We start from the raw sequence: 21,793 nt of genomic DNA on the forward strand, positions 1-21,793 counted from the left end.
TAATAGAAACTCCCCCTTGCTAAGCCAGCATTATTTTGAAGGATGCGATAGAAAGAATTCAGATAACAGCAAGGGCAATTTTGTTATGTGGAATAACTCTTTCATTTCTTCTTGAGCATTTTGACTAGAGCAAGCTTATCAAATGCAGCTGTCTCCTTCATGCACAGTAAGAGAGCCTAAGATGGTCACCCCAGCATGAAGATAGAAACAAGCTCATAATTGTAGAAATGAGTAATTGGCTGCAGATGCCGCTGTAGAAGTTGAATGCACCATGATTACGACAAGTTCCTATATTTTTATTTTATTTTTCCTTTTTTTTAATAGATTTTATTAAAGTTTTAAAGGTTACAGAAAGAAAAGTAGAAAAAGTTAAACAAAGCACAAAAACAAAAAAACACACAAATCCAACCTTTACATAACTTTCTTTCCTTTGCTTATTTCCTTGACCTCCTCACACCTCCCTTTTTTGTATTCTAATTCAATTAGATATTTCAGCAAATCCTTTCCATCTTTGTTTTTATCCTAAAAATTTATCTTGATATACTATAATTTTACATTCTCCTCTTTCACTAATTACCAATCCATTTTTACTTAATCCTTTATAACATTTCTGCTAAAACCACATAGCTTCATTCCAACATCCTTCTAACATTCCTTAATTCTACAATGTTTCTGTAGATAAACTTTAAATTTTTTCCAATCTTCTTCCACCGACTGTTCTCCCTGGTCTCGGATTCTGCCAGTCATTTCCGCAAGTTCCATGTAGTCCAACGACAAGTTCCTATAAGGCCCTATACAGCTCAGGACCAAGTTACTTGTTGACAGACTGCCTTACCTCTTCTGTAAATGTTAAAACCGCTTTTTGATTTTGCCTTAGACTTTCTATATTTGTTAGGTTTGTTTTAAATTGCTTGCATTTGTATTGTTTTGGGATGTGGTACACTTAGGTGGAGGGGAAATCATCTGAACACCTAGAAATGTGATGCTTGGAAATTTGAAATACGGTATGTCTTCAGCTCTGTGTTGCGCTGTCTCTTAATAATTAGATCCTTTCCCTCCACACCTGTATAAATAAATCACTTTATAAGGTCAGAAGAATGGCAGTTTCTCTTCTTTTCTCGGTATCAGCTCAATAGAGCAGACAGCAGAAGTTTCATAATCCTGCTTAGTAGCAGGACAGGGAATCAGCCTGATCCCAGTCACGGCTTTTGCGTCACGAATTTTTGCAGTGCTGCCGGTAACTATAAATGCAGATGCCACTACGGGAAATAATGCAGTAACTGTAGAGTTTAGTGATAACTTGTAATAGTTACTGTTAGATTTCACAAATTGCGCTGGCTCCCCGCTCCCTTGCTGCCAGCCTTGAGTCTGCCCGTCCTATCCAAATGTTTTCTGGTGACACGTTAAGTTGGGTGACTAATGTCTGCCGCAAGTGGCAGCCGCGTCTCCTCTTCTCCCCGGGGAAAGATTGTGCTCAGCAAATTCCCTGGCTTCCCTCACACGCAGCAATCCTTTTGCATTAATGAGGGCAAGGAGGAATAAACGCGCTGGGCCTGCGATGGTGCTTTGCTTCATGCGCGTCTTAGGCCAGGCCTTTGTGCTGCGTCTTTGTCCAACGACAGTGTCTGCTTTACCCCTCTCTTGTGGAATATTTCTCATTCTCAGGCAGCTTTTCAGAGTCCATTGACTTTCTCCCATCCCAGCCCCACCAACGGGGTTGCATTCAAGTGTAGTGCTAAAGCTTGGTTGGCATGCATACCTATGGTACGATAAGGTTAAGATCAATAAGGTCTTCAAGAACCATATTGTCAGGAAAGCAGTTTTTAATGTCTGGACAAAATACAAAGACTTATTGGAAAACAAAACCCCGAGGTGGCTTTCACCTCTGGAAGCTAAGGCCCGAAAAAGACCCAATATGGAGGCCAAATGGCCAAAATATTGGGAAATATTAGAAAAAGAAGGAGACAATTGGAAATTGCAGAGTTTGGAGAAAATGAAGGATAAAGTGCGAGACTGGTTACATTACGCTCAGATTAAAGAAGTTTTTAAAAATGACAAAAAGGTAGGGTTCCAGGTGGAGAAATCGAAGTTGGAAACAGAATTGTTAGAACCAAAAAATAAGGTACTATCAAGAATGTATAACTTGCTGTTGAAATGGAATACACAAGACGAAATGGTTAAATCGGTTATGATAAAGTGGGCTCAGGATATTGGGCATAATATCTTGTTTGAGGATTGGGAAAGGTTGTGGACCACAGGGCTGAACTTCACTGCATGTAATGCTTTGAAGGAAAATGTAATGAAAATGATATATAGATGGTACATGACCCCAGTTAAACTTGCCAAAATATACCATTTGTCTGATAATAAATGTTGGAAATGTAAAGAACATGAAGGAACATTCTTTCACCTCTGGTGGACGTGCCCTAGAGTGAAGGCCTTCTGGGAAATGATATATAATGAGTTGAAAAAGGTATTTAAGTATACCTTCACTAAGAAACCAGAGGCCTTCCTTCTGGGCATTGTCGGCCAGAAGGTGTTAAAGAAGGACCGAACATTTTTTATGTATGCAACAACGGCAGCAAGGATACTTATCGCTAAGAGTTGGAAAACTCAAGATCTACCCACACTGGAAGAGTGGCAGATGCAGCTGATGGACTATATGCAACTGGCCGAGATGACTGGTAGAATTCGAGACCTGGGGGAGGAGAGGGTTGAGGAAGACTGGAAGAAATTCAAGATTTATTTACAAAAGTATTGTAATTTGGCAGAAGGCTAAGAAGGATGCTAGATCATAAATAATTGCCTACCATTGAATTAGATTTGAATTTGACGATAAGTGAGATTGAGGAAAATATAAATTTTTTTGGAAAATTATTAGATTAAATTAATTGAATGAGATTTAAGAATGTAAACAAGATGATAAATTGCTGGAAAAAGGTCATAATGATGTAAGTGGGAGTGGGAGACGTGAGGGAGTCCAAAGAAGTTTTGAAAAATGTGTTATGATTCATGTTATATTGTTTATCATTTTTGCATTTTGTATTTAAAAAATTTCAATAAATATTTATATATATATAAAAAAAACAAGTGTAGTGCTAAAGAGACCGTTCTGTCAGTCCAGGAATTTCTGTCAGCCCAGTGGAACCATCTCCCCTCAGCACCACCATCCCATGTGCTGTTCTGGGGGTTCTCCCAGCTCTCTTGAGCAGAGTTGAGGAGGGCACAGAGGGAGGAAAAGGTGGAATAAAGTCCTGTTGTGCTAGTGAGAATTCTCACGCTGACGTCCACTAGCACAACAAGTTAGTTGAATACAGCTTCCAGTTTGGTAAGGGATAGGGCAGATCTGGGTATACAGTCATACCTCGGGTTAAATGTGCTTCAGGTTGAGCGTTTTCAGGTTACGCTCCACGGTGACCCGGAAGGAACGGAGCACGTTACATCCGGGTTTCGCCGCTCGCGCATGCGCAGACACTCAAAAATGACGTCATGCGCAGAGGCGGCGAATCGCGACCCGCAGATGCGGGTTGCATTCGCTTCAGGATGTGAACGGGGCTCCGGAAGTGATCCCGTTCACATCCACAGGTACCACTGTACAGTGGTACCTCGGGTTACAGATGCTTCAGGTTACAGACACTTCAGATTACAGACTCCACTAACCCAGAAATAGCACCTCGGGTTAAGAACTTTGCTTCAGGATGAGAACAGAAATCATGCTCAGGCGGTGCATCAGCAGCGGGAGGCCCCATTAGCTAAAGTGGTACCTCAGGTTAAGAACCATTTCAGGTTAAGAACAGACCTCCAGAACGAATTAAGTTCTTAACCCGAGGTACTACTGTATTTATTTTGTTAGGTGGTTGTTCTAATGAGACTTAGAAAGAGACTTAGAAGGTGTTCATGAGCTTTAGGTCAGGCATGACCAAACTTGGCCCTCCAGCTGTTTGGGTACTACAATCCCCATCATCCCTGACCACTGGTCCTGTTAGCTAGGGATGATGGGAGTTGTAGTCCCCAAACAGCTGGAGGGCCAAGTTTGGCCATGCCTGCTTTAGGTAATCAGGTAGGACCCGATCCAGTGGATTCAGATGACAAGCAAGGAGATTCCAGCTAAACATTAGGAAGAACTTTCTGATGGAAAGAGTTGTTTGGCAGTGGAAGGGACTCGCTCAGGAGGTTGCGGACTCTCCTTGCCTCCTTGGAGGTTTTTAAGTAGAGATTGGATGATCATCTGCCGTGGGTGTTTTAGTTGAGATTCTTGCATTGCGTTGGGTGAGACTTGATGACCCTCAGGGTCCCTTCCCACTCTACAATTCTATGATTCTTTAATGCAGATTCGTTTTCTTGTTTTCAGATAAAGTCATGGTTTGCTTTGGGAACATGTTTGTGCAGTTTGGGAAAGCAAAAACCAAGGACATGTTGCAGAGAGGTAAGAGCCCCGTTACTTTTTCTGTCATCTGCATGGAAAAATCAGTGGTTTCGAGAGCCAAGTCAATTTGCAGTTCATCATCTCGGTTCTCTTTTCATAGTTAGTACCATCTTGGCAGCTTTGTGCTGATGTGATAGATGCCGTCTGAGTGCATGCTAGCTTCTAAGGTTTTGTCACATGTTGTCAAACTTTTGCCCGCACCTTGCAATTATGAGGCCTGTCAACCAGCTTGATATTATTTAAAATGAAAGCTGAGATTCTCAAAGTGCTGGTTGGGGGATGATTGTCCCCAGAGACGGGGGGGGGGGGGGGGGAGAAGCTGAGCAACTGACCACTGAAGGGGAAAGAGGACTTTGTCAAAAGCCTTACTGAAATCAAGATACACTATGTCCACAGCATTCCCCTGATCCCCCAAGCTTGTAACTCTACGAGAAATGAGATTAACCTGCAGTGACTTGTTTTCGAGGAACCCATGCTGGGTCTTAGTAATCACAGCATCCTTTTCTAACTGCTAACCGTTTAATTACCGTATTTTTCGCCCCATGGGACGCACCAGCCCATAGGACGCACCAAGTTTTTTGGGGGGGAAATAAAGGGGAAAAGATTTATTCCCCCCCCCCAGGCGCTTGTGGGGCCGGCAGCGGGGAGAAGCGCTCTTCTCCCCGCCGCCCGCCTTCAGACCAGGTCCGGGGACAGCGGGAAGACACACTGCGCCTCCCAGCTGTCCCCGGAGCTTGTGGGGCCGGCAGCGGGGAGAAGCGCTCTTCTCCCCGCTGCCTGCCTGCAGACCAGGTCCGGGGACAGCTGGAAGACATGCTGCACCTCCCAGCTGTCCCCGGAGCTTGCGGGGCTGGCGGCAGGGAAAAGCACGCGTCTCCCCGCCGTCAGCCTCCAAACCACATCGGGAGACAGCGGGATGGCGGCGTTCTGCCTCCCCGCTGTCCCCAGACCTTGTGGGGCTGGCGCTGCAGCTCTCCTGAAGCCTGGAGAGCGAGAGGGGTCGGTGCGCACCGACCCCTCTCGCTCTCTAGGCTTCAGCGAAAGCCTGCATTCACCCCATAGGACGCACACACATTTCCCCTTCATTTTTGGAGGGGAAAAGGTGCGTCCTATAGGGCGAAAAATACGGTATCTGCTATGGGACATTTCCTAGTATCGATGTCAAGGTGACCAGTTGGTAGTAACCTGAGTCTCCCCCCCCCCCTTTTGAAGATGGGGACAACGTTGTATTAACTGTGTGTGTTTCTAGAGAATCTAAATAAATTAAATAACAACAGCTTTTGAGGCCTAAAGTGACTGAAGCAAATCAGCCAAATTGTACATTATACAGAGCCCCTGAACTGTTACCCAGCCAGCCTTGAGGGAAAATCCCATCCTCCTTTCAAATGCAACTGTATTATTTATTTGTATTTATTTACAAAAATATTTGTATACCGTTGTATCATAGAAATATATCAGCAGTTTACAACAGTGTATTAGTTTAGTATTTGTATAATTAGTATTAGTAGTGTACAGCAAAATCCATGTGTTAGAATTTCATTGAAATTGTTGGTGTGCAAGAGATGTCCCCAAATTGTTGTGTTTAGTTGCAGTAAATAAAAATCTTTGGCTTGTAGTCACCAGTGAGATGTAATTCATACTGGTTTAAACTGAAGCTTTAATGGGAACTGCCAACCTAGCAGTTCGAAAGCATGTCAAAGTGCAAGTAGATAAATAGGTACCGCTCCGGTGGGAAGGTAAACGGCGTTTCCATGCGCTGCTCTGGTTCGCCAGAAGCGGCTTAGTCATGCTGGCCACATGACCCGGAAGCTGTACGCCGGCTCCCTCGGCCAATAAAGCGAGATGAGCGCCGCAACCCCAGAGTTGGCCACGACTGGACCTAATGGTCAGGGGTCCCTTTACCTTTAATGAGTTGAAAGGTGGGGCAGCATCTTAATACAACACAATGGCAAGCTTTCCAGTGCAAAGAAAGACTCCTACCACAGTGCTTGCACCCAAGAGACAAAGCAGGGAGTAAAGTGGATTAATTCAGGTAGTGAGTCTTAAATCTTCCAGATGACATGTCACTGCTTTTTCTCCAGATCAAGAACTCCTAGATGAAGAAATAGCCAAGTTGCGGAAGGAGTTGAAAGTGAAGGTCAACCGCCTCCTGGAAGCTCAAGGTATTTGCCAGACAGGCTGGAATAAGGTGGCTGTGTTTGATGGGGAACAATGGGTTGGCTGGCTCTTGATCAAGTGCTCAGGGCTTAGAAGTTGCCTTCTTGCCTCCACTCTTCATGCCATCTCGATCAGCAATAGTGGTTTGAGATAACCATAGTGTTTTGGGGTGAACAGGATTATTCTTTTAAGAACAGGTGTACGCTTATAAATATCTGAGAATAGGCTGGTTCAAGTGTACTTATTGGGGTGTTCTCTATAAGCTAAGCAAGGGGTGTAGTGGAAGCTGAGGCGAGGCAGGGTAATTTTATTGGTTTTTGTTTAGTTTAGATCTTGCCCTTCCTCTCAATGGACCTCAGGGCAGCAAACACATCAATAATCAAACAAAAGAAATACAACAACCACGCAACGCTCTAAAAACAGTGATCTCAGGGACAATGTCTTTCAACCATCAAATGTCTGGGTGAACAGGAACGTTTTGAGATTTCCCCCGAAAGTCAGTAATGAGGGAGACAAGTGCACCTCATCCAGGAGGGCATTCTACAAATGGGGAACTACCACTGAAAAGGCCCTGTCACTGGTCAATATCAACCAGGCAGCCATGAGACCTGGCAGAGACTCAGAAGACCTTGGACCTTCCCTACTGCTGGGGAGTGCTCTGGAACAGCCTACTTTGTGGTCAAAGTGTTTCCTCCATGAAATGAGACAATTGTAAGAAAAGGCTTCTGCCAAACAACAGTGACAACAAAATTTCTTGTACCATGTCCATCTGACTGGGTTGCCCCAGCCACTCCGGGTGGCTTCCAATGAAGTATAAAGGAAAGCTATAAATGAGTCCTAGTGTGAGGTAGGGAGGTTTTCATCTTGGCCACCCCTGCAGCAGTCTCGACCTGGGATCAGGCCCCACACACCTACTATTTGCACTGGAGTAAACGCTCCCATTTCTGCCAATCAAAGCTTTTCTTTCAGCGCAAATTGCAGGATTTCTTTTGGGGGGATTTCGATTTGGGATCGCAGCATGGAGCAAAAGGTTTTAAACTTCCATTGTGGGAGGGGGGGCATGGGGTTCCCTTACCTGCCCTGTACCTTTTGAAATTCATTCGCATGATGGTTGGCTGTGTGAAGGATGCCTTGCCTAGTTTGTATGGTCTAAATCCCTTTCCCTCCTACCCTCCTATCAGTGTCCAGGGGAGGATGCATCATTAAGCAAAGCTTTAGCCGCATTGCCACAGCGGAATGTTTTTTTCTTCTTCATCCCTTATTGACAGTTCATAAAGCTGCAGGGCCTGAAGGTCGCCGAGTCCCTCATGCTATTCCAGACCAGGCTCCTTCTTTCCTCTCCCCGTCCCCCACCAAAGAGGCTGTAGTCTTCTGAGCGTCCTTTGGCAGAAACTGAATCAATTCAAACTGTATTTGCTCACCTCAGTCCCAGCTCTAAGCTTCTTGGGCCAAATGTTTGTCCTTTACCGTTGAGCACTTCACAGCCAGTGATGGTACACCTAGTCCCCAGCAATCCAGGCAAGGGAGCCAAAGCCACACTTTGCAGAGGAAGCTGCAAATTCCCCAGTGGCTCGGCTGCTGCTTCTACTATGGCTCCTCCCAGCCTTTTTAACACTCTTCATCTCCTTGCTCTTTCCTATTTTTTTTAAAAAATATTTTTATTAAGAATTTCAACATAACAATTTATCAAAAATACATCATCCTCATTCCCCCTCCCCCCAATTTTCCCCTCCCCCAAAAAGAAAACCCCCACCCCCAGACCTCCCTCAGCTCCTCTCTCTGGTTTTTCAGCACATATTATTCTCTGCATATTATAAAATGGTAAAGATCTTTAATTTATCTGTCCATATGTTACCAATGAAAAAGTTGTGTATGTTTATTCAAACCCTGCCAAGGAGTCCAGTTCATTTTGTTGTTCCTTTAAATACTTTGTAATAGGTTCCCATTCGTCTTTAAAGTCACACTTGTCCTTATCACGTAGTTTGTGTGTCAATTTCGCCAATTCCGCGTAGTCCATCAATTTTTCTTGCCACAGTTCTTTGGTCGGGATTTTCTCGTTCTTCCATCCTTGTGCTATTAAGACTCTTGCCGCCGTTGTCGCATCCATAAAGATGTTTTTCAGTTTCCTTGGCAGGTCTTGTCCTACAATTCCCTAACAAAAATGCTTCAGGCTTTTTTACAAATGTTAATTGGAACATTTTCTTCAACTCGTTATATATAATTTCCCAATTTTTAAAATTTTTTACTACAGTCTCACCACATATGGTAAAAAGTCCCTTCCTTTTCCTTATATTTCCAACATGTGTTTGAGCCAGTTTTATACATTCTTCCTATCTGCACTGGTATTATATACCATCTGTACATCATTTTCATGTAATCCTTGCTCTTTCCAAAGGTAAGCCAGAGCTGAAAGGCTACAGCCTGAAGCCCTTGAGCGCCGAAGAGATGCGGTTCATGAGAAACGTGGTGGATGGTTGAAGCGGCTTCCTGGTGCGGATTTAGCAGCCGTCTCCTGCACAGAAAAAACTTGAGAGAACTGCTCGCTTTTCAAAAGGCAGATTCATATATGCCTGAAGAAGGGGGTTTCCTGAGCTGTTGAGCACCTGATCCCTGGCATCCTTTGTTGGAGAGGTTTGGGCTTGGGTGAAGCAAAATGCTCAAGCTGGTGTCCTTCTGCAGTTGTGACAGTCTGACTGAAGCACAAGCATTGAAGCCCGAAGAGTAAGAGGTTGCAATGTTGTCATCGTAAGATGGGTTGCTGAGTTCCGACTGCTGGAAAGGAAGCGGCAGGAACAGGACACTATGCACACGTCTTTGTACTAATAAATTGTATGCTCAAATCCAAAAGCGGTGTGGCGATGGAAAGTCTTCTTTTGTTCAGCTTGCTCGTGTTAAGATTCTTCGCCCGAGCTCATCAATTCCTATGTGTTAAAACTCTGGGCACAAAGCCCAGAAAGCCACACAGGCCCCCTTTGCTCAACAGGCTGTCTTGCTGTGGGAAGGGGGTTGTGAGCCAGGTGTGCGAAAACGCCAAACGGCACAGCTGGGAATGCTTGCCTCCTCCCTCAGCTCCTGCCAAACACCTGGCCCTTCTGCGCAGCTTCTTCCAGCTTAAAATTGGGCGTGCTGTATGGAACTGTAGGCGCTGATCATTGGTTTAAGTCAGGGTAATCGAGCCCGGGAATCCTGGCTTTGTCTCTTTCAATCTGCACCTTGTGTTACCAGTAGGTGGCAAACTTCTCCACTCCCGGCTTTCCAAAAGAAGCTTCATCCTGTACGTTAAATGACTGCATTAACCAGTACAGTGGTACCTTGGTTTACGAACTTAATCCGTTCCGGAAGTCCGTTCTTAAACCGAAACTGTTCTTAAACCGAGGCACCCTTTCCCTAATGAGGCCTCCCGCCGCCGGTGCCCTTCCACAGTTCGGATTCCGTTCTTAGACCGAGGTAAAGTTTGCAAACCGGGACACTACTTCCAGTTTTGCGGAGTTCATAAACCGAATAGTTCGTAAACAGGGTTGTTCTTAAACCAAGGTACCACTGTAGTTTCCATTTTTACACGATGAGGGTGCTGAGGAGTCTAGTGGGGACGTAGGTTTAGAGATAAGATTCTGTGAAGTCACTTGTAATCCTAGCCTGGACTTCCACCAATCCACTTCCTGGAAGCCTGCTGTGGCTCCTGTCTTCCCACTCTCACATTGTATTCTATGTAAAATCCTCCAGGTACATTTCTGCTTCTTTGACGATGAAATCACCAGAGCTTTATGGAATAGGCGTCATGGCAAGCTCACCCACATGTCCATCAACAGTAGGCAGATCCCTTAAGCTCCAGAGAAGACAAAGAACTCGGCAGCAACGGAACAGAATGGAAGTTACTGTGGTGATTTGTCTTGGCGCTAGGGAGCAGCTACTGCAGGTGGCATTGCCTAAGTGGGTAGGGGGTTACTGGTTCTTGCTTTTTTTTAATACATATTTATTAAGGTTTTTGAATAAAAATACATAAATAAACAACATTACTTATCTTATAACATAGTTTCATCATTTCTTTGGACTCCCCCACGTCTCCTGCTCGCACTTACATCGTTACAAAAAATAAAAAATTTTCCAAGCAAATTACCCACTTGTTTACAATCTTATCTCCGCTCATTTAAATAAAATCTATCAGTTCTCCAATAAATTTATATTTTACTTAATCTCGCTTATCGTCGAAATCAAATCTAATTCAGTGGTGGGCCATTATTTATGATCTAGCATCCTTCTTAACATTCAACCAAATTGCAATATTTTTGTAGGTAAATCTTAAATTTCCTCCAGTCCTCCTCAGTCCTCTCATCTCCCAGGTCTCGGATTCTACCAGTCATCTCGGCCAGTTACATATAGTCCATCAGCTGCGTCTTCCACTCTTCCAGCGTGGGTAAATCTTGAGTTTTCCAGCTCTTAGCGATAAGTATCCTTGCTGCCGTTGTTGCGTACATAAAAAATGTTCGGTCCTTCTTTAACACCTTCTGGCCGACAATACCCAGAAGGAAGGCCTCTGGTTTCTTAGTGAAGGTATACTTAAATACCCTTTTCAACTCATTATATATCATTTCCCAGAAGGCCTTCACTTTAGGGCAGGTCCACCAGAGGTGAAAGAATGTACCTTCATGTTCTTTACATTTCCAACATTTATTATCAGACAAATGGTATATTTTGGCAAGTTTAACTGGGGTCATGTACCATCTGTATATCATTTTCATTACATTTTCCTTCAGAGCATTACATGCAGTGAAGTTCAGCCCAGTGGTCCACAACCTTTCCCAGTCCTCAAACATAATATTATGCCCAATATCCTGAGCCCATTTTATCATAACCGATTTAACCATTTCGTCTTGTGTATTCCATTTTAACAGCAAGTTATACATTCTTGATAATACCTTAGTCTTTGGTTCTAACAATTCTGTTTCCAACTTCGATTTCTCCACCTGGAACCCTACCTTTTTATCATTCTTAAAAACTTCTTTAATCTGAGCGTAATGTAACCAGTCTCGCACTTTATCCTTCATTTTCTCCAAACTCTGCAATTTCCAATTATCTCCATCTTTTTCTAATACTTACCAATATTTTGGCCATTTGGCCTCCATATTGGGTCTTTTTCGGGCCTTGGCTTCCAGAGGTGAAAGCCACCTCGGAGTTTTGTTTTCCAATAAGTCTTTGTATTTTGTCCAGACATTAAGTACTGCTTTCCTGACAATATGGTTCTTAAAGACCTTATTGATCTTAACCTTGTCATACCATAAGTATGCATGCCAACCAAAAGTGTTGTTAAAACCTTCCAGGTCCAGTACATCAGTGTCTTCAAGAAGTAGCCAGTCTTTTAGCCAGCAGAAAGCTGCGGCTTCATAGTACAGCTTTAAGTCTGGCAGGGCGAAGCCCCCTCTTTCTTTTGCGTCAGTTAGTATCTTAAACTTAATTCTGGGCTTTTTGCCCTGCCAGACAAATTTAGAAATATCTCTCTGCCACTTCCGGAAACACTCTGTCTTGTCCACAATCTGCAATGTTTGGAACAGAAACAACATTATTGGCAATACATTCATCTTAACAGCAGCAATACGGCCTAACAAGGAAAGCTTCAATTTTGTCCAACTATCCAAGTCTCTCTTAATTTCAGACCAACATTTTTCATAGTTATCCTTAAATAGACTCAGATTCTTTGCTGTTATATTTACCCCTAGGTATTTTACTTTTTTAACCACAGTTAGTTCTGTTTCTCTCTGAAACCGTTCCGACTCTGTATCTGTCAAATTTTTCCCCAGCACCTTAGTTTTCTGTTTATTTAGTTTAAATCCCGCCACCCGACCAAAATCTTGAATCAATTGTAATACTCTTATTGTACTAGATTCTGGCTCCTGCAGGGTCAGAACCAGGTCATCTGCAAAGGCTTTTAGTTTATATTGTTTCGCTCCGACCTGAATCCCTTCCACCAACCGGTCCCCTCTAATCATATTCAAGAGCACCTCCAGAACCGATATAAATAACAAAGGGGAAATCGGGCAGCCTTGTCGTGTTCCTTTTTCAATTTTAAACTCTTCTGTAACCACATTGTTTACTATCAATTTAGCCTTTTGTTCTGAATATATTGCATCAATCCCATTCTCAAAACCCCGACCCACTCCCATTTCTTTTAAATTTCCCTTCATAAATTTCCAAGAGATATTATCAAAGGCTTTCTCCGCATCTATAAAAATTAACACTGCTTTTGTATTTATGTCTGTTTGCAGAAGTTCCAAAATGTCAATAATGTTCCTTGTATTAGCAAACATGTGTCTACCTGGGAGAAAGCCTGCCTGGTCCTTATGAATTACTTCATTTAAAACTTTTTAAAATCTGTTTGCCAGGACATCTGCGAATATTTTGTAATCCACATTTAACAGGGAGATGGGACGGTAGTTCTTAAGTTGTGTCTTTTCAGAATCCGATTTAGGTATTAATGTGATGAATGCCTCTTTCCACGAATCCGGCGCCCTCCTCCCCTCCATAATTTCATTGCTAACCTCCATCAGTGGTTGTATCAAGTAGTCTTTTAGTGTCTTATAATACTTGGAGGTTAGCCCATCTGGTCCTGGAGATTTTCCCAATTTCATGTTCTGAATGGCATTTTCAATCTCTTGAGGTGTTATTTTACTGTTCAGGAGTGATCTATTTTCTTGTGACAATTTTTTAAGTCCATTTTTCTCCTAAAATTGTTTAATCTCAACCTCATCCTGCGGCCCTTGAGTATATAATTTTTTGAAATATTTCTGGAAGCACTTTCTAATCTCCTTGGGGTTCTGAATGTTTCTTCCTTCAATTTCCAAATTTGTGACTGTATTTAATTTTTGTCTCTTCTTCAACTGCCAAGCTAGCAGTTTCCCACATTTGTTTGCCGATTCAAAAGTTTTTTGTTTCATTAATTTAATCTTCCACTCTATTTCCTGATTTATCAGTTTCGAATATTGTGCTTGATGAAGTTTGATTTCTCTCAAAATCGGCTGTGACTTCGGGTACTGGTTCTTGCTTTTATTAGGTATTTTGTGTTTTTTATCTTGTATTTTTCTCTTGTGACCCACCCTGAGATCTACAGATGAAGGGCAGTTACATATTTAGTAAATTTTTTAAAAATTAAGAAAGAATGTCAAAGGGTTAAGCGACGCAATCCCATGATGGACCTGTGTGGTTGGACAAAGGTCACTTGTGACCGCAAACCCAGGAATGAGGAACCTCTGGCCTTCAAGATATTGCTAGACTACAACTCCCATCATCCCTCAGCAGCAGTCATGCTGCCTTGGGCTGATATCAGTAGCATGTGGAAGCCCACAGACTTCTTATCACTGCTGTCGTTTTCCTGTGTCTTGAAACTTTCAAAATGTCCCTTGAGCCCAAACTTGTAGGTGAGCAGGGCTCTTGGAGCATTCACAACACCAGGTGGCAGCCCGTGATGCGGTGAAAGCTGATCGGTGCTGCCAGGGAACAGTAGCAATGAGCACCCACCCACTGGTGTTGAGATCAGGTTATCTCACTTGAGGGGGTGAATGATGTCCAGCTGCATCTGCAAGTGCTATTCCACCACCCCTGTGTTGCTCCTGCTGACAGGCTCGAAACTCTATTCTGCTTCTTGAGAAAAGCCGGGGATTCTCTGTACACAATCCAGTTTCTGTTCAGGGTGGTACCTTGGTACTCAAAACAACTTGGAACCCAAACACTGCAAACCCGGAAGTAAGTGTTCCAATTTGTGAATTCTTTTCAAAAGCCAAACATGCTCCATTTTGAGTGTTACGCTTCCGATTCGAGTGCCACACTTCTATTTTGAGTGTCACACTTCCATTTTGAGTGTTACGCTGAGGTCTGTCTGTTTTTGCTATTTATTTTGCTTTTTTGTTTTTGCGGTTCTTTTGTTTTTGTGACTGTGTGGGACCCAGTTCAGCTACTTATTGGTGGTGTGACTGCAGTGCAGTGGTGCCTCGCAAGATGAAAATAATCCGTTCCGCGAGTCTCTTCGTCTAGCGGTTTTTTCGTCTTGTGAAGCATCCCTATTAGCGGATTAGCGGATTAGTGCTATTAGCGGCTTAGCGGCTATTAGCGGCTAAGTGGCTATTAGCGGCTTAGAAAAAGGGGGGGGAAGGGAAAAAACTCGCAAGACTCGCAAGACGTTTTCGTCTTGCGAAGCAAGCCCATAGGGAAATTCGTCTTGCGAAGCGCCTCGAAAAACGGAAAACCCTTTCGTCTAGCGGGTTTTTCGTCTTGCGAGGCATTCGTCTTGCGGGGCACCACTGTACATGGTTTATTGCTTTCATTTTACAGATCAGTGGTCTTGTTACATAGTAAAATTCATGTTAAATTGCTGTTTTAGGGGTGGGTTTTTAAAAGTCTGGAACAGATTAATCCATTTTGCATTACTTTCTGTGGGAAAGCGCACCTTGGTTTTGGAATGCTTTGGTTTTAGAACAGACTTCCGGAACAAATTAAGTTTGAGAACCAAGGTACCACTACATGTATATATCCAACCTTTAAACTGGAACCTGAGCAAACCCATCCTCTGAAGCTTTGTGCTTTGGTTATGAGATAGGTAGAGGTAAAGGGACCCCTGACCATTAGCTCCAGTCGTGACCGACTGGGGTTGCGGCGCTCATCTCACTTTAATGGCCGAGGGAGCTGGCGTACAACTTCCGGGTCATGTGGCCAGCATGACTAAGCCGCTTCTGGCGAACCAGAGCAGCACATGGAAATGCCGTTTACCTTCCTGCCGGAGTGGTACCTATTTATCTACTTGCACTTTGCTGTGCTTTCGAACTGCTAGGTTGGCAGGAGCAGGGACCAAGCAACGGAAGCTCACCCCGTCATGGGGATTCGAACCGCCGACCTTCTGATCGGCAAGTCCTAGGCTCTGTGGTAAGTCCTAGGCTTCATTCCTTATAGCAGTGAGTGTGCAAAAGGGAAGGAAGGGATCCACTCCCAGGGAAACAGTTATCGAGGACCAGCAGGTTGTTCTGGTGTGCTCTGCCTCTCTGCCACCCCATAACATTATTCTCTAGTCAAGAACCAAAGGGACATGTTTCTGGGTCCTTAGCAGTACTAAGGCATTAACTTTTATTCATGCTTGCTGCAATGCATTTTAGTCAAGGCGGTGGGTCTTTATGTGGGACGCATCACTTTTTCTAGCCTTGCATGTGGGCGGTGCTGGTTGCTTTGCTGCAATCAGTTGGCGGAGCAACAATTGTATTCCTCCCCTGGCTGTCGCCCCCACGGATGCTGTCCATGTTAAGCACTGCTTGAACCTGGCCAGGTGAGTAGTGTACCATCTGCCTTCTCAAAAACATGGTGCAATAGACCCGGCATTGCAACATGCCCAGGTTAAAAGCTGTTCTGTGTCCAGTGCTTGGTCAGCCTGCTGGGAAAGGGAATCTTCTCAACAGCACACCTGAAGCTCCCCAAAGTGGAGGAAATCCATGCAGACACATAATTGAGGCAGCACAGCTGGCAAGGACCTCACTTCAACTCCAGAGCCAGGGACTCACCCCCCCCACACACATCTGACCATTTATCCGCTGCAATGTTTAAACTTTCTGCTGCGTCTGAAAAGACTTGAAAAGCTGCCTCAGCTGTTTCTTCCTGTCATTGTTGTAGCCTGAAATGAAAGCGATAACAAGGTGTTACATGTGACTTGTCCCCTCCACGGAGCTAAGAGATAATCTGCCTCTCTGGCTGAGCTGTGGTTCAGTCAGTTTGAAAGTGTGCCCCCAGGAAATGCTGCAGGAGCTTCTCGCCCCCACCTTAGTACTACCTGACAGCCTGTGATAGGCGCTGAGACTGATGGAGTTGGAGGTGGGAATAGAGAGACGAGTCTCCTCAAGTCAGCATCAAGCAAAGAACGGAACACAACACCGTGATAATCTGTACTGTGTGCCTTTTGGGAAGCTATTCAATTGAAATGGGTGGTGAAGTTGAGGGGGTTGCGGTGGCTTAAAGCAGCAATGCATAAGGGATTTTAGAAAAAGTAGTATGATAATATCAGTATCATCTCCAAGAATATTGAATGAATCGCCAGCAGCAACTTAAAACAGCTAGGCTGATTCAAAAACAACTACCCTGAATTAACCTGTCAAGATCTATTCCCATAATTCCTGCTCTGGAGCGTAGGACATGAACCAATGGATTCAAGTTACAGTCATACCTCGAGTTGAATGTGCTTCAGGTTGAGCGCTTTTGGGTTGCACTCTGCGGAAACCTGGAAGTAATGGAGCACACACAGACGCTCAAAATGACGCCACGCGCATGCGTGGAAGCGACAAAACGCGACCCGCGCACGTGCAGACATGCCGTCGCGTCTTGTGTTCCATTCAGGATGCGAACGGGGCTCCGGAACGGATCCCATTCGCACCCCGAGGTACCACTGTACAAGAAAGGAGATTCTGACTAAACATCAGGGAAAACTTTCTGACAGTAGGAGCTGTTTGACAGTGGAACCGTCTCCCTTGGAGGTTGGGGACTCTCCTTGGAGGCTTTTAAGCAGAGGTTGGTCATTTGTCATGGATGCTTTAGCAGAGATTCCTGCACTGCAGGGTGTGGGACTAGGTGAGACCCCTGGGAAGGGAAGGGAAGGGAAGGGAAGGGAAGGGAAGGGAAGGGAAGGGAAGGGAAGGGAAGGGAAGGGAAGGGACCAGGAGAAAACACACTTACTCTATAATTCTATGCCTCAGGATTCTGTCCTCTCCCCCATGCTTTTCAACATCTACATGCAGCTGCTGGGAGAGATCATCAGGGGGTTTGGGCTGGGTGTTCATCAATATGCAGATGATACCCAGCTCTACCTCTCTTTCAAATCAGAATCAGCGAAGGCGGTGAAGGTCCTGTGTGAGTGCCTGGAGGCGGTTGGAGGATGGATGGCGGCTAATGGATTGAGGTTGAATCCTGACAAGTACTGCTCTTGGGGGACAGGAGACGGGAGGGTGTGGAGGACTCCCTGGTCCTGAATGGGGTAACCGTGCCCCTGAAGGACCAGGTGTGCAGCCCTGGAGTCATTTTGGAGGCGCAGGTCAATTCTGTGTCCAGGGCAACTGTCTACCAGCTCCACCTAGCACGCAGGCTGAGACCCTATCTGCCCACAGATTGTCTCGCCAGAGTGGTGCATGCTCTAGTTATCTCCCACTTGGACTACTGCAATGTGCTCTACGTGGGGCTACCTTTGAAGGTGACCCGGAAACTACAACTAATTCAGAATGCGGCAGCTAGACTGGTGACTGGGAGCGGACGCCGAGACCACATAACACCGGACTTGAAAGATCTACATTGGCTCCCAGTATGTTTCCAAGCACAATTCAAAGTGTTGGTGCTGACCTTTAAAGCCCTAAACGGCCTCGGTCCAGTATACCTGAAGGAGCATCTCCACCCCCATTGTTCAGCCCGGACACTGAGGTCCAGCGCCGAGGGCCTTCTGGTGGTTCCCTCGCTGTGAGAAGCCAAGTTACAGGAAACCAGGCAGAGGGCCTTCTCGGTAGTGGCACCCATCCTGTGGAACGCCCTCCCGCCAGATGTCAAAGAGAACAACTACCAGACTTTTAGAAGACATCTGAAGGCAACCCTCTTTAGGGAAGCTTTTAATGTTTAAAAGACTACTGTATTTTAGTACTTTGTTGGAAGTACTAAAGTACTTTGTTGGAAGCCGCCCAGAGTGGTGGGGAAATAATAATAATAATAATAATAATAATAATAATAATAATAGTAATAATAAATTACTATGATCCCAGCCACCGCTCTCCAGTGCCGAGATGGGTTTGACACATCTGGGGGTGGGGAAACAGCAGCGCCTACAGCCCCCGCCCTGCCTATGTCTCCTAAGAGCCACTCAGCTGAATACCTAGGTGGGTGTTTGCAACAAAGCCGTTCATGGGTGTGTCCAGATTCCCATCTTCTCTGCTGACGGGACCGTCGTTCCAGATTAGGTCAAAGCCTCCGACACGCTTCTCCTTCCCCGTCAACCTGTAGGAGCAAAGGCTTGAGAGTCAATGGCCGGCCTGTATTCTTTGCTCTGCATCTCACTTCCTGGGATGGATTTGCTCATCCAAGCTCCAGCCTTGGAGGGGATGTCAAGATGGTAGCTGGGGAGCACAGAGGCAAGTTTAGCGCTTATCCGTCTCCTGTACAAGGGCTGCATGCCATTGAGAATTCAGAAAACTGCTTCTGGTGATCACCCTAGAACAGAGCGATCCACCAGGAGGGCAACCAAAATGGTCAAAGGCCTGGAAACGATGCCTTATGAGGAACGGCTAAGGGAGCTGGGCATGTTTAGCCTGGAGAAGAGGAGGTTAAGGGGTGATATGATAGCCATGTTCAAATATATAAAAGGATGTCACATAGAGGAGGGAGAAAGGTTGTTTTCTGCTGCTCCAGAGAAGCGGACACAGAGCAATGGTTCCAAACTACAAGAAAGAAGATTCCACCTAAACATTAGGAAGAACTTTCTGACAGTAAGAGCTGTTCGACAGTGGAATTTGCTGCCAAAGAGTGTGGTGGAGTCTCCTTCTTTGGAGGTCTTTAAGCAGAGGCTTGACAACCATATGTCAGGAGTGCTCTGATGGTGTTTCCTGCTTGGCAGGGGGTTGGACTCGATGGCCCTTGTGGTCTCTTCCAACTCTATGATTCTATGATTCTACCTGGTTTATTGACCCAGCACTTTCCTGGCAAGGTGTGTTGGCATATATCGTCTTCCTTAATTGCCCCGAGTCTTTTAAAGGGAGTGGATTAGGAACACAAATAAACTTTGCTTCGGCTGCCCGGTTATTAATTGCATTGAACTGGAAAGGGGGAAAAGTACCAACAGTAAGGGAATGGCAGAATCAGTTATTAGACTATGCAGAATTGGCTCAATTGACAGATAGATTAAGGGGAAATACAGAACAATCATCCATGCAAAAATGGGATATGTTTAAGAAATACCTACAAAAATATAACAACGACATAACATCTATGGCAGCGTTTGAATGACCCTTGTGTAAATAAAAACTACTAAGCAGTGGCGTAGCGTGGGTTGTCAGCACCCGGGGCAAGGCAAGTAATTTGCGCCCCCTAATCTGGGGCAAGGCAAGTAATTTGTGCCCCCAAACCCGGGGCAAGGCAAGTAATTTGCGCCCCTAACCCCTAACCTGCCGCCGCTGCCAGCTTCTTCTTGCTGCTGCCTGGGCTGGTTGGGTGTGGTTCTCTCCCGCGTTCAGCGCTGCGCTGGGCGGCCGCTGCACTGTCCCTCCCCCAGATAGTCCCTCCCTCCCTCTCTCTCCGCTCCGCACCGCAACGCACGCCTGGCACCCTCCCCCTCCACAGTGGGCGGCGACCTGGCAGCTCGGATCGGATTCGCACAGCCAGCACTGCAGTGAGAGAGAGTGAGTGAGCCAGGTAGGGGCAGAGAGCTGCGAGTGCGAGCGCGCCCCCCCCCAAATGTTGCGCCTGGTGCAGCTGGCCCCCCCTGCACCCCCCACGCTACGCCACTGCTACTAAGCAAGGAAAAACGGTACGATATGTTATAAGAAAGTACTAGAAACTATAGTAAGAGTAAGTATAAGTACATTCAATGTTGTAAATGTAATTTACATCGGGAAATGATGGGAAATCTGTTTTCATATAATTTAGTTTACTGGATTTTTATTTTGGTTCATTTTTGTTTAGTTAGAAATTATAAGAAAAGAGCATGTACAAATACAAGTTTAAATCAATATTTAATGGTATAATTATTTAAGGCTGTACATGTACCTAAGATTGTGTATGGATGTCAATTAATAATAATAAAAATTATTTAAAAACAAATAAGCTTTGCTTCAAGAGGAATCCAGGAAGAAGTTCCTGAAAAAGGAGGTTGGAGAGACTGAGTAGGACTGGGTGGTTTTGCAGAAAGATGGTCGACAACAGGAAAACAAGTGGTTTGAAACATCTCCCATGAAGTTGCACTTGGCTTTGATACACTGCATAAGATTAAGGGGTTGCAGCACTTGAGAATGCAGGAAAACAGTGGGAGTCGTAAGCCTGGCACATGTCTTGTTGCTTATTTCCATAGGGCAAAGACTTCTGCTGCACCCTCAGGTGGATCGACAGTGGGGAAGGCACACTATAAAGGTTAGCAGAGCCAACTGAGAGTCCCATGGACTGCAAGAGGATCAAACCTCTCCATTCTGAAGGAAATCAGCCCTGAGTGCTCACTGGAAGGACAGATCCTGAAGCTGAGGCTCCAATAATTTGGCCACCCCATGAGAAGAGAAGACTCCCTGGAAAAGACCCTGATGTTGGGAAAGATGGAGGGCACAAGGAGAAGGGGACGACAGAGGACGAGATGGTGGGACAGTGTTCTCAAAGCCACCAGCATGAGTCTGACCAAACTGCGGGAGGCAGTGGAAGACAGGAGTCTCTGGTCCAGGGGGTCACGAAGAGTCGGACACGACTAAACGACTCAACAGCAACAGAGCCAACTGAAATGACAGGCACGAGGCACACACGCTAAGTGCTCTGCTCACCTGCCCTCCATGTCCACTATGTTCAGGGTGTCCTCCAGAAGATGGGTCTTGAGTTCATAGTCCTCCTGGCTGCTGGCCGTGAGGGAGGGGGAAGCATTAACTTCGAGAAGCCACCTGCCAAGGACAGCAAAAGAGAGCAATGGGGGCTGGAAGGGGCTGAGAGCCATTGTGGTGTAGTGGTTAAGAGCGATAGACTCGTAATCTGGTGAACCGGGTTTGATTCCCTGTTCCTCCACATGCAGCTGCTGGGTGACCTTGGGCCAGTCACACTTCTCTGAAGTCTCTCAGCCCCACTCACCTCACAGAGTGTTTGTTGTGGGAGAGGAAGGGAAAGGAGAATGTTAGCTGCTTTGAGACTCCTTCGGGTAGTGATAAAGCGGGATATCAAATCCAAACTCTTCCTCCTCCTCTTCTTCTTCTTTGTGTGCTTAACGCACCCGGAGCTAAGGAGATCGGGCTTGTGGCTTGTCTTTTCATCGTGGATCCGTGCGGTTTGGTGAAGGGGAGGCGGTTCACCGATGCAAAAATGCCCAGTGGAGGCTGACTGGTTGATACGGGTGCGAGAGGTGCATTCCCTTCTCCTGCGACGAGGCTGCATTTTAATGTTTCAATGTTGTATTTTAATCTTGTTTTTAAGTTGTATTCATTCAACTTGTTTTTATTATTGCTTGTTAGCCGCCCTGAGCCTGGCCTTGGC

General features: G+C 45.3%; 2 protein-coding genes and 1 long non-coding RNA gene across 5 annotated transcripts in view; 1 reads left to right on the forward strand and 2 right to left on the reverse strand.

Moving 5' to 3' along the window:
* PDRG1 (p53 and DNA damage regulated 1) overlaps nt 1-9,430 on the forward strand; it is a 14,794-nt gene extending 5,364 nt beyond the window's left edge. Inside the window, exons 3-5 of the mRNA XM_079980126.1 lie at nt 4,352-4,426; nt 6,508-6,588; nt 8,979-9,430. Coding sequence (XP_079836252.1) covers nt 4,352-4,426; nt 6,508-6,588; nt 8,979-9,061 — 239 coding nt within the window. The 3' untranslated portion in view covers nt 9,062-9,430. The remainder of the gene's footprint in view (nt 1-4,351; nt 4,427-6,507; nt 6,589-8,978) is intronic.
* LOC307218105 lies at nt 9,079-10,602 on the reverse strand. Its single transcript, XR_013839774.1, has 2 exons — nt 10,311-10,602; nt 9,079-10,224 (listed from the first exon to the last, which is right to left on the reverse strand). It is a non-coding gene; the product is annotated as an uncharacterized lncRNA (long non-coding RNA).
* A 5,051-nt stretch (nt 10,603-15,653) lies between these two features.
* The window catches only part of TTLL9 (tubulin tyrosine ligase like 9), a 64,531-nt gene continuing 58,391 nt past the window's right edge, over nt 15,654-21,793 (reverse strand). For 2 of the 3 annotated variants that reach the window (XM_079979617.1, XM_079979618.1), the window contains exons 12-14: nt 21,097-21,210; nt 18,456-18,577; nt 15,654-16,226 (exon numbers count right to left, since the gene is read on the reverse strand). In XM_079979617.1, coding sequence (XP_079835743.1) covers nt 16,156-16,226; nt 18,456-18,577; nt 21,097-21,210 — 307 coding nt within the window. In that variant the 3' untranslated portion in view covers nt 15,654-16,155. The remainder of the gene's footprint in view (nt 16,227-18,455; nt 18,578-21,096; nt 21,211-21,793) is intronic. The other variant, XM_079979619.1, reaches the window with a different exon arrangement.

This window comes from Podarcis cretensis (genome assembly GCF_951804945.1).
Source record: "Podarcis cretensis genome assembly, chromosome: 6".
In the NCBI taxonomy this organism is placed as follows: Eukaryota; Metazoa; Chordata; class Lepidosauria; order Squamata; family Lacertidae; genus Podarcis; species Podarcis cretensis.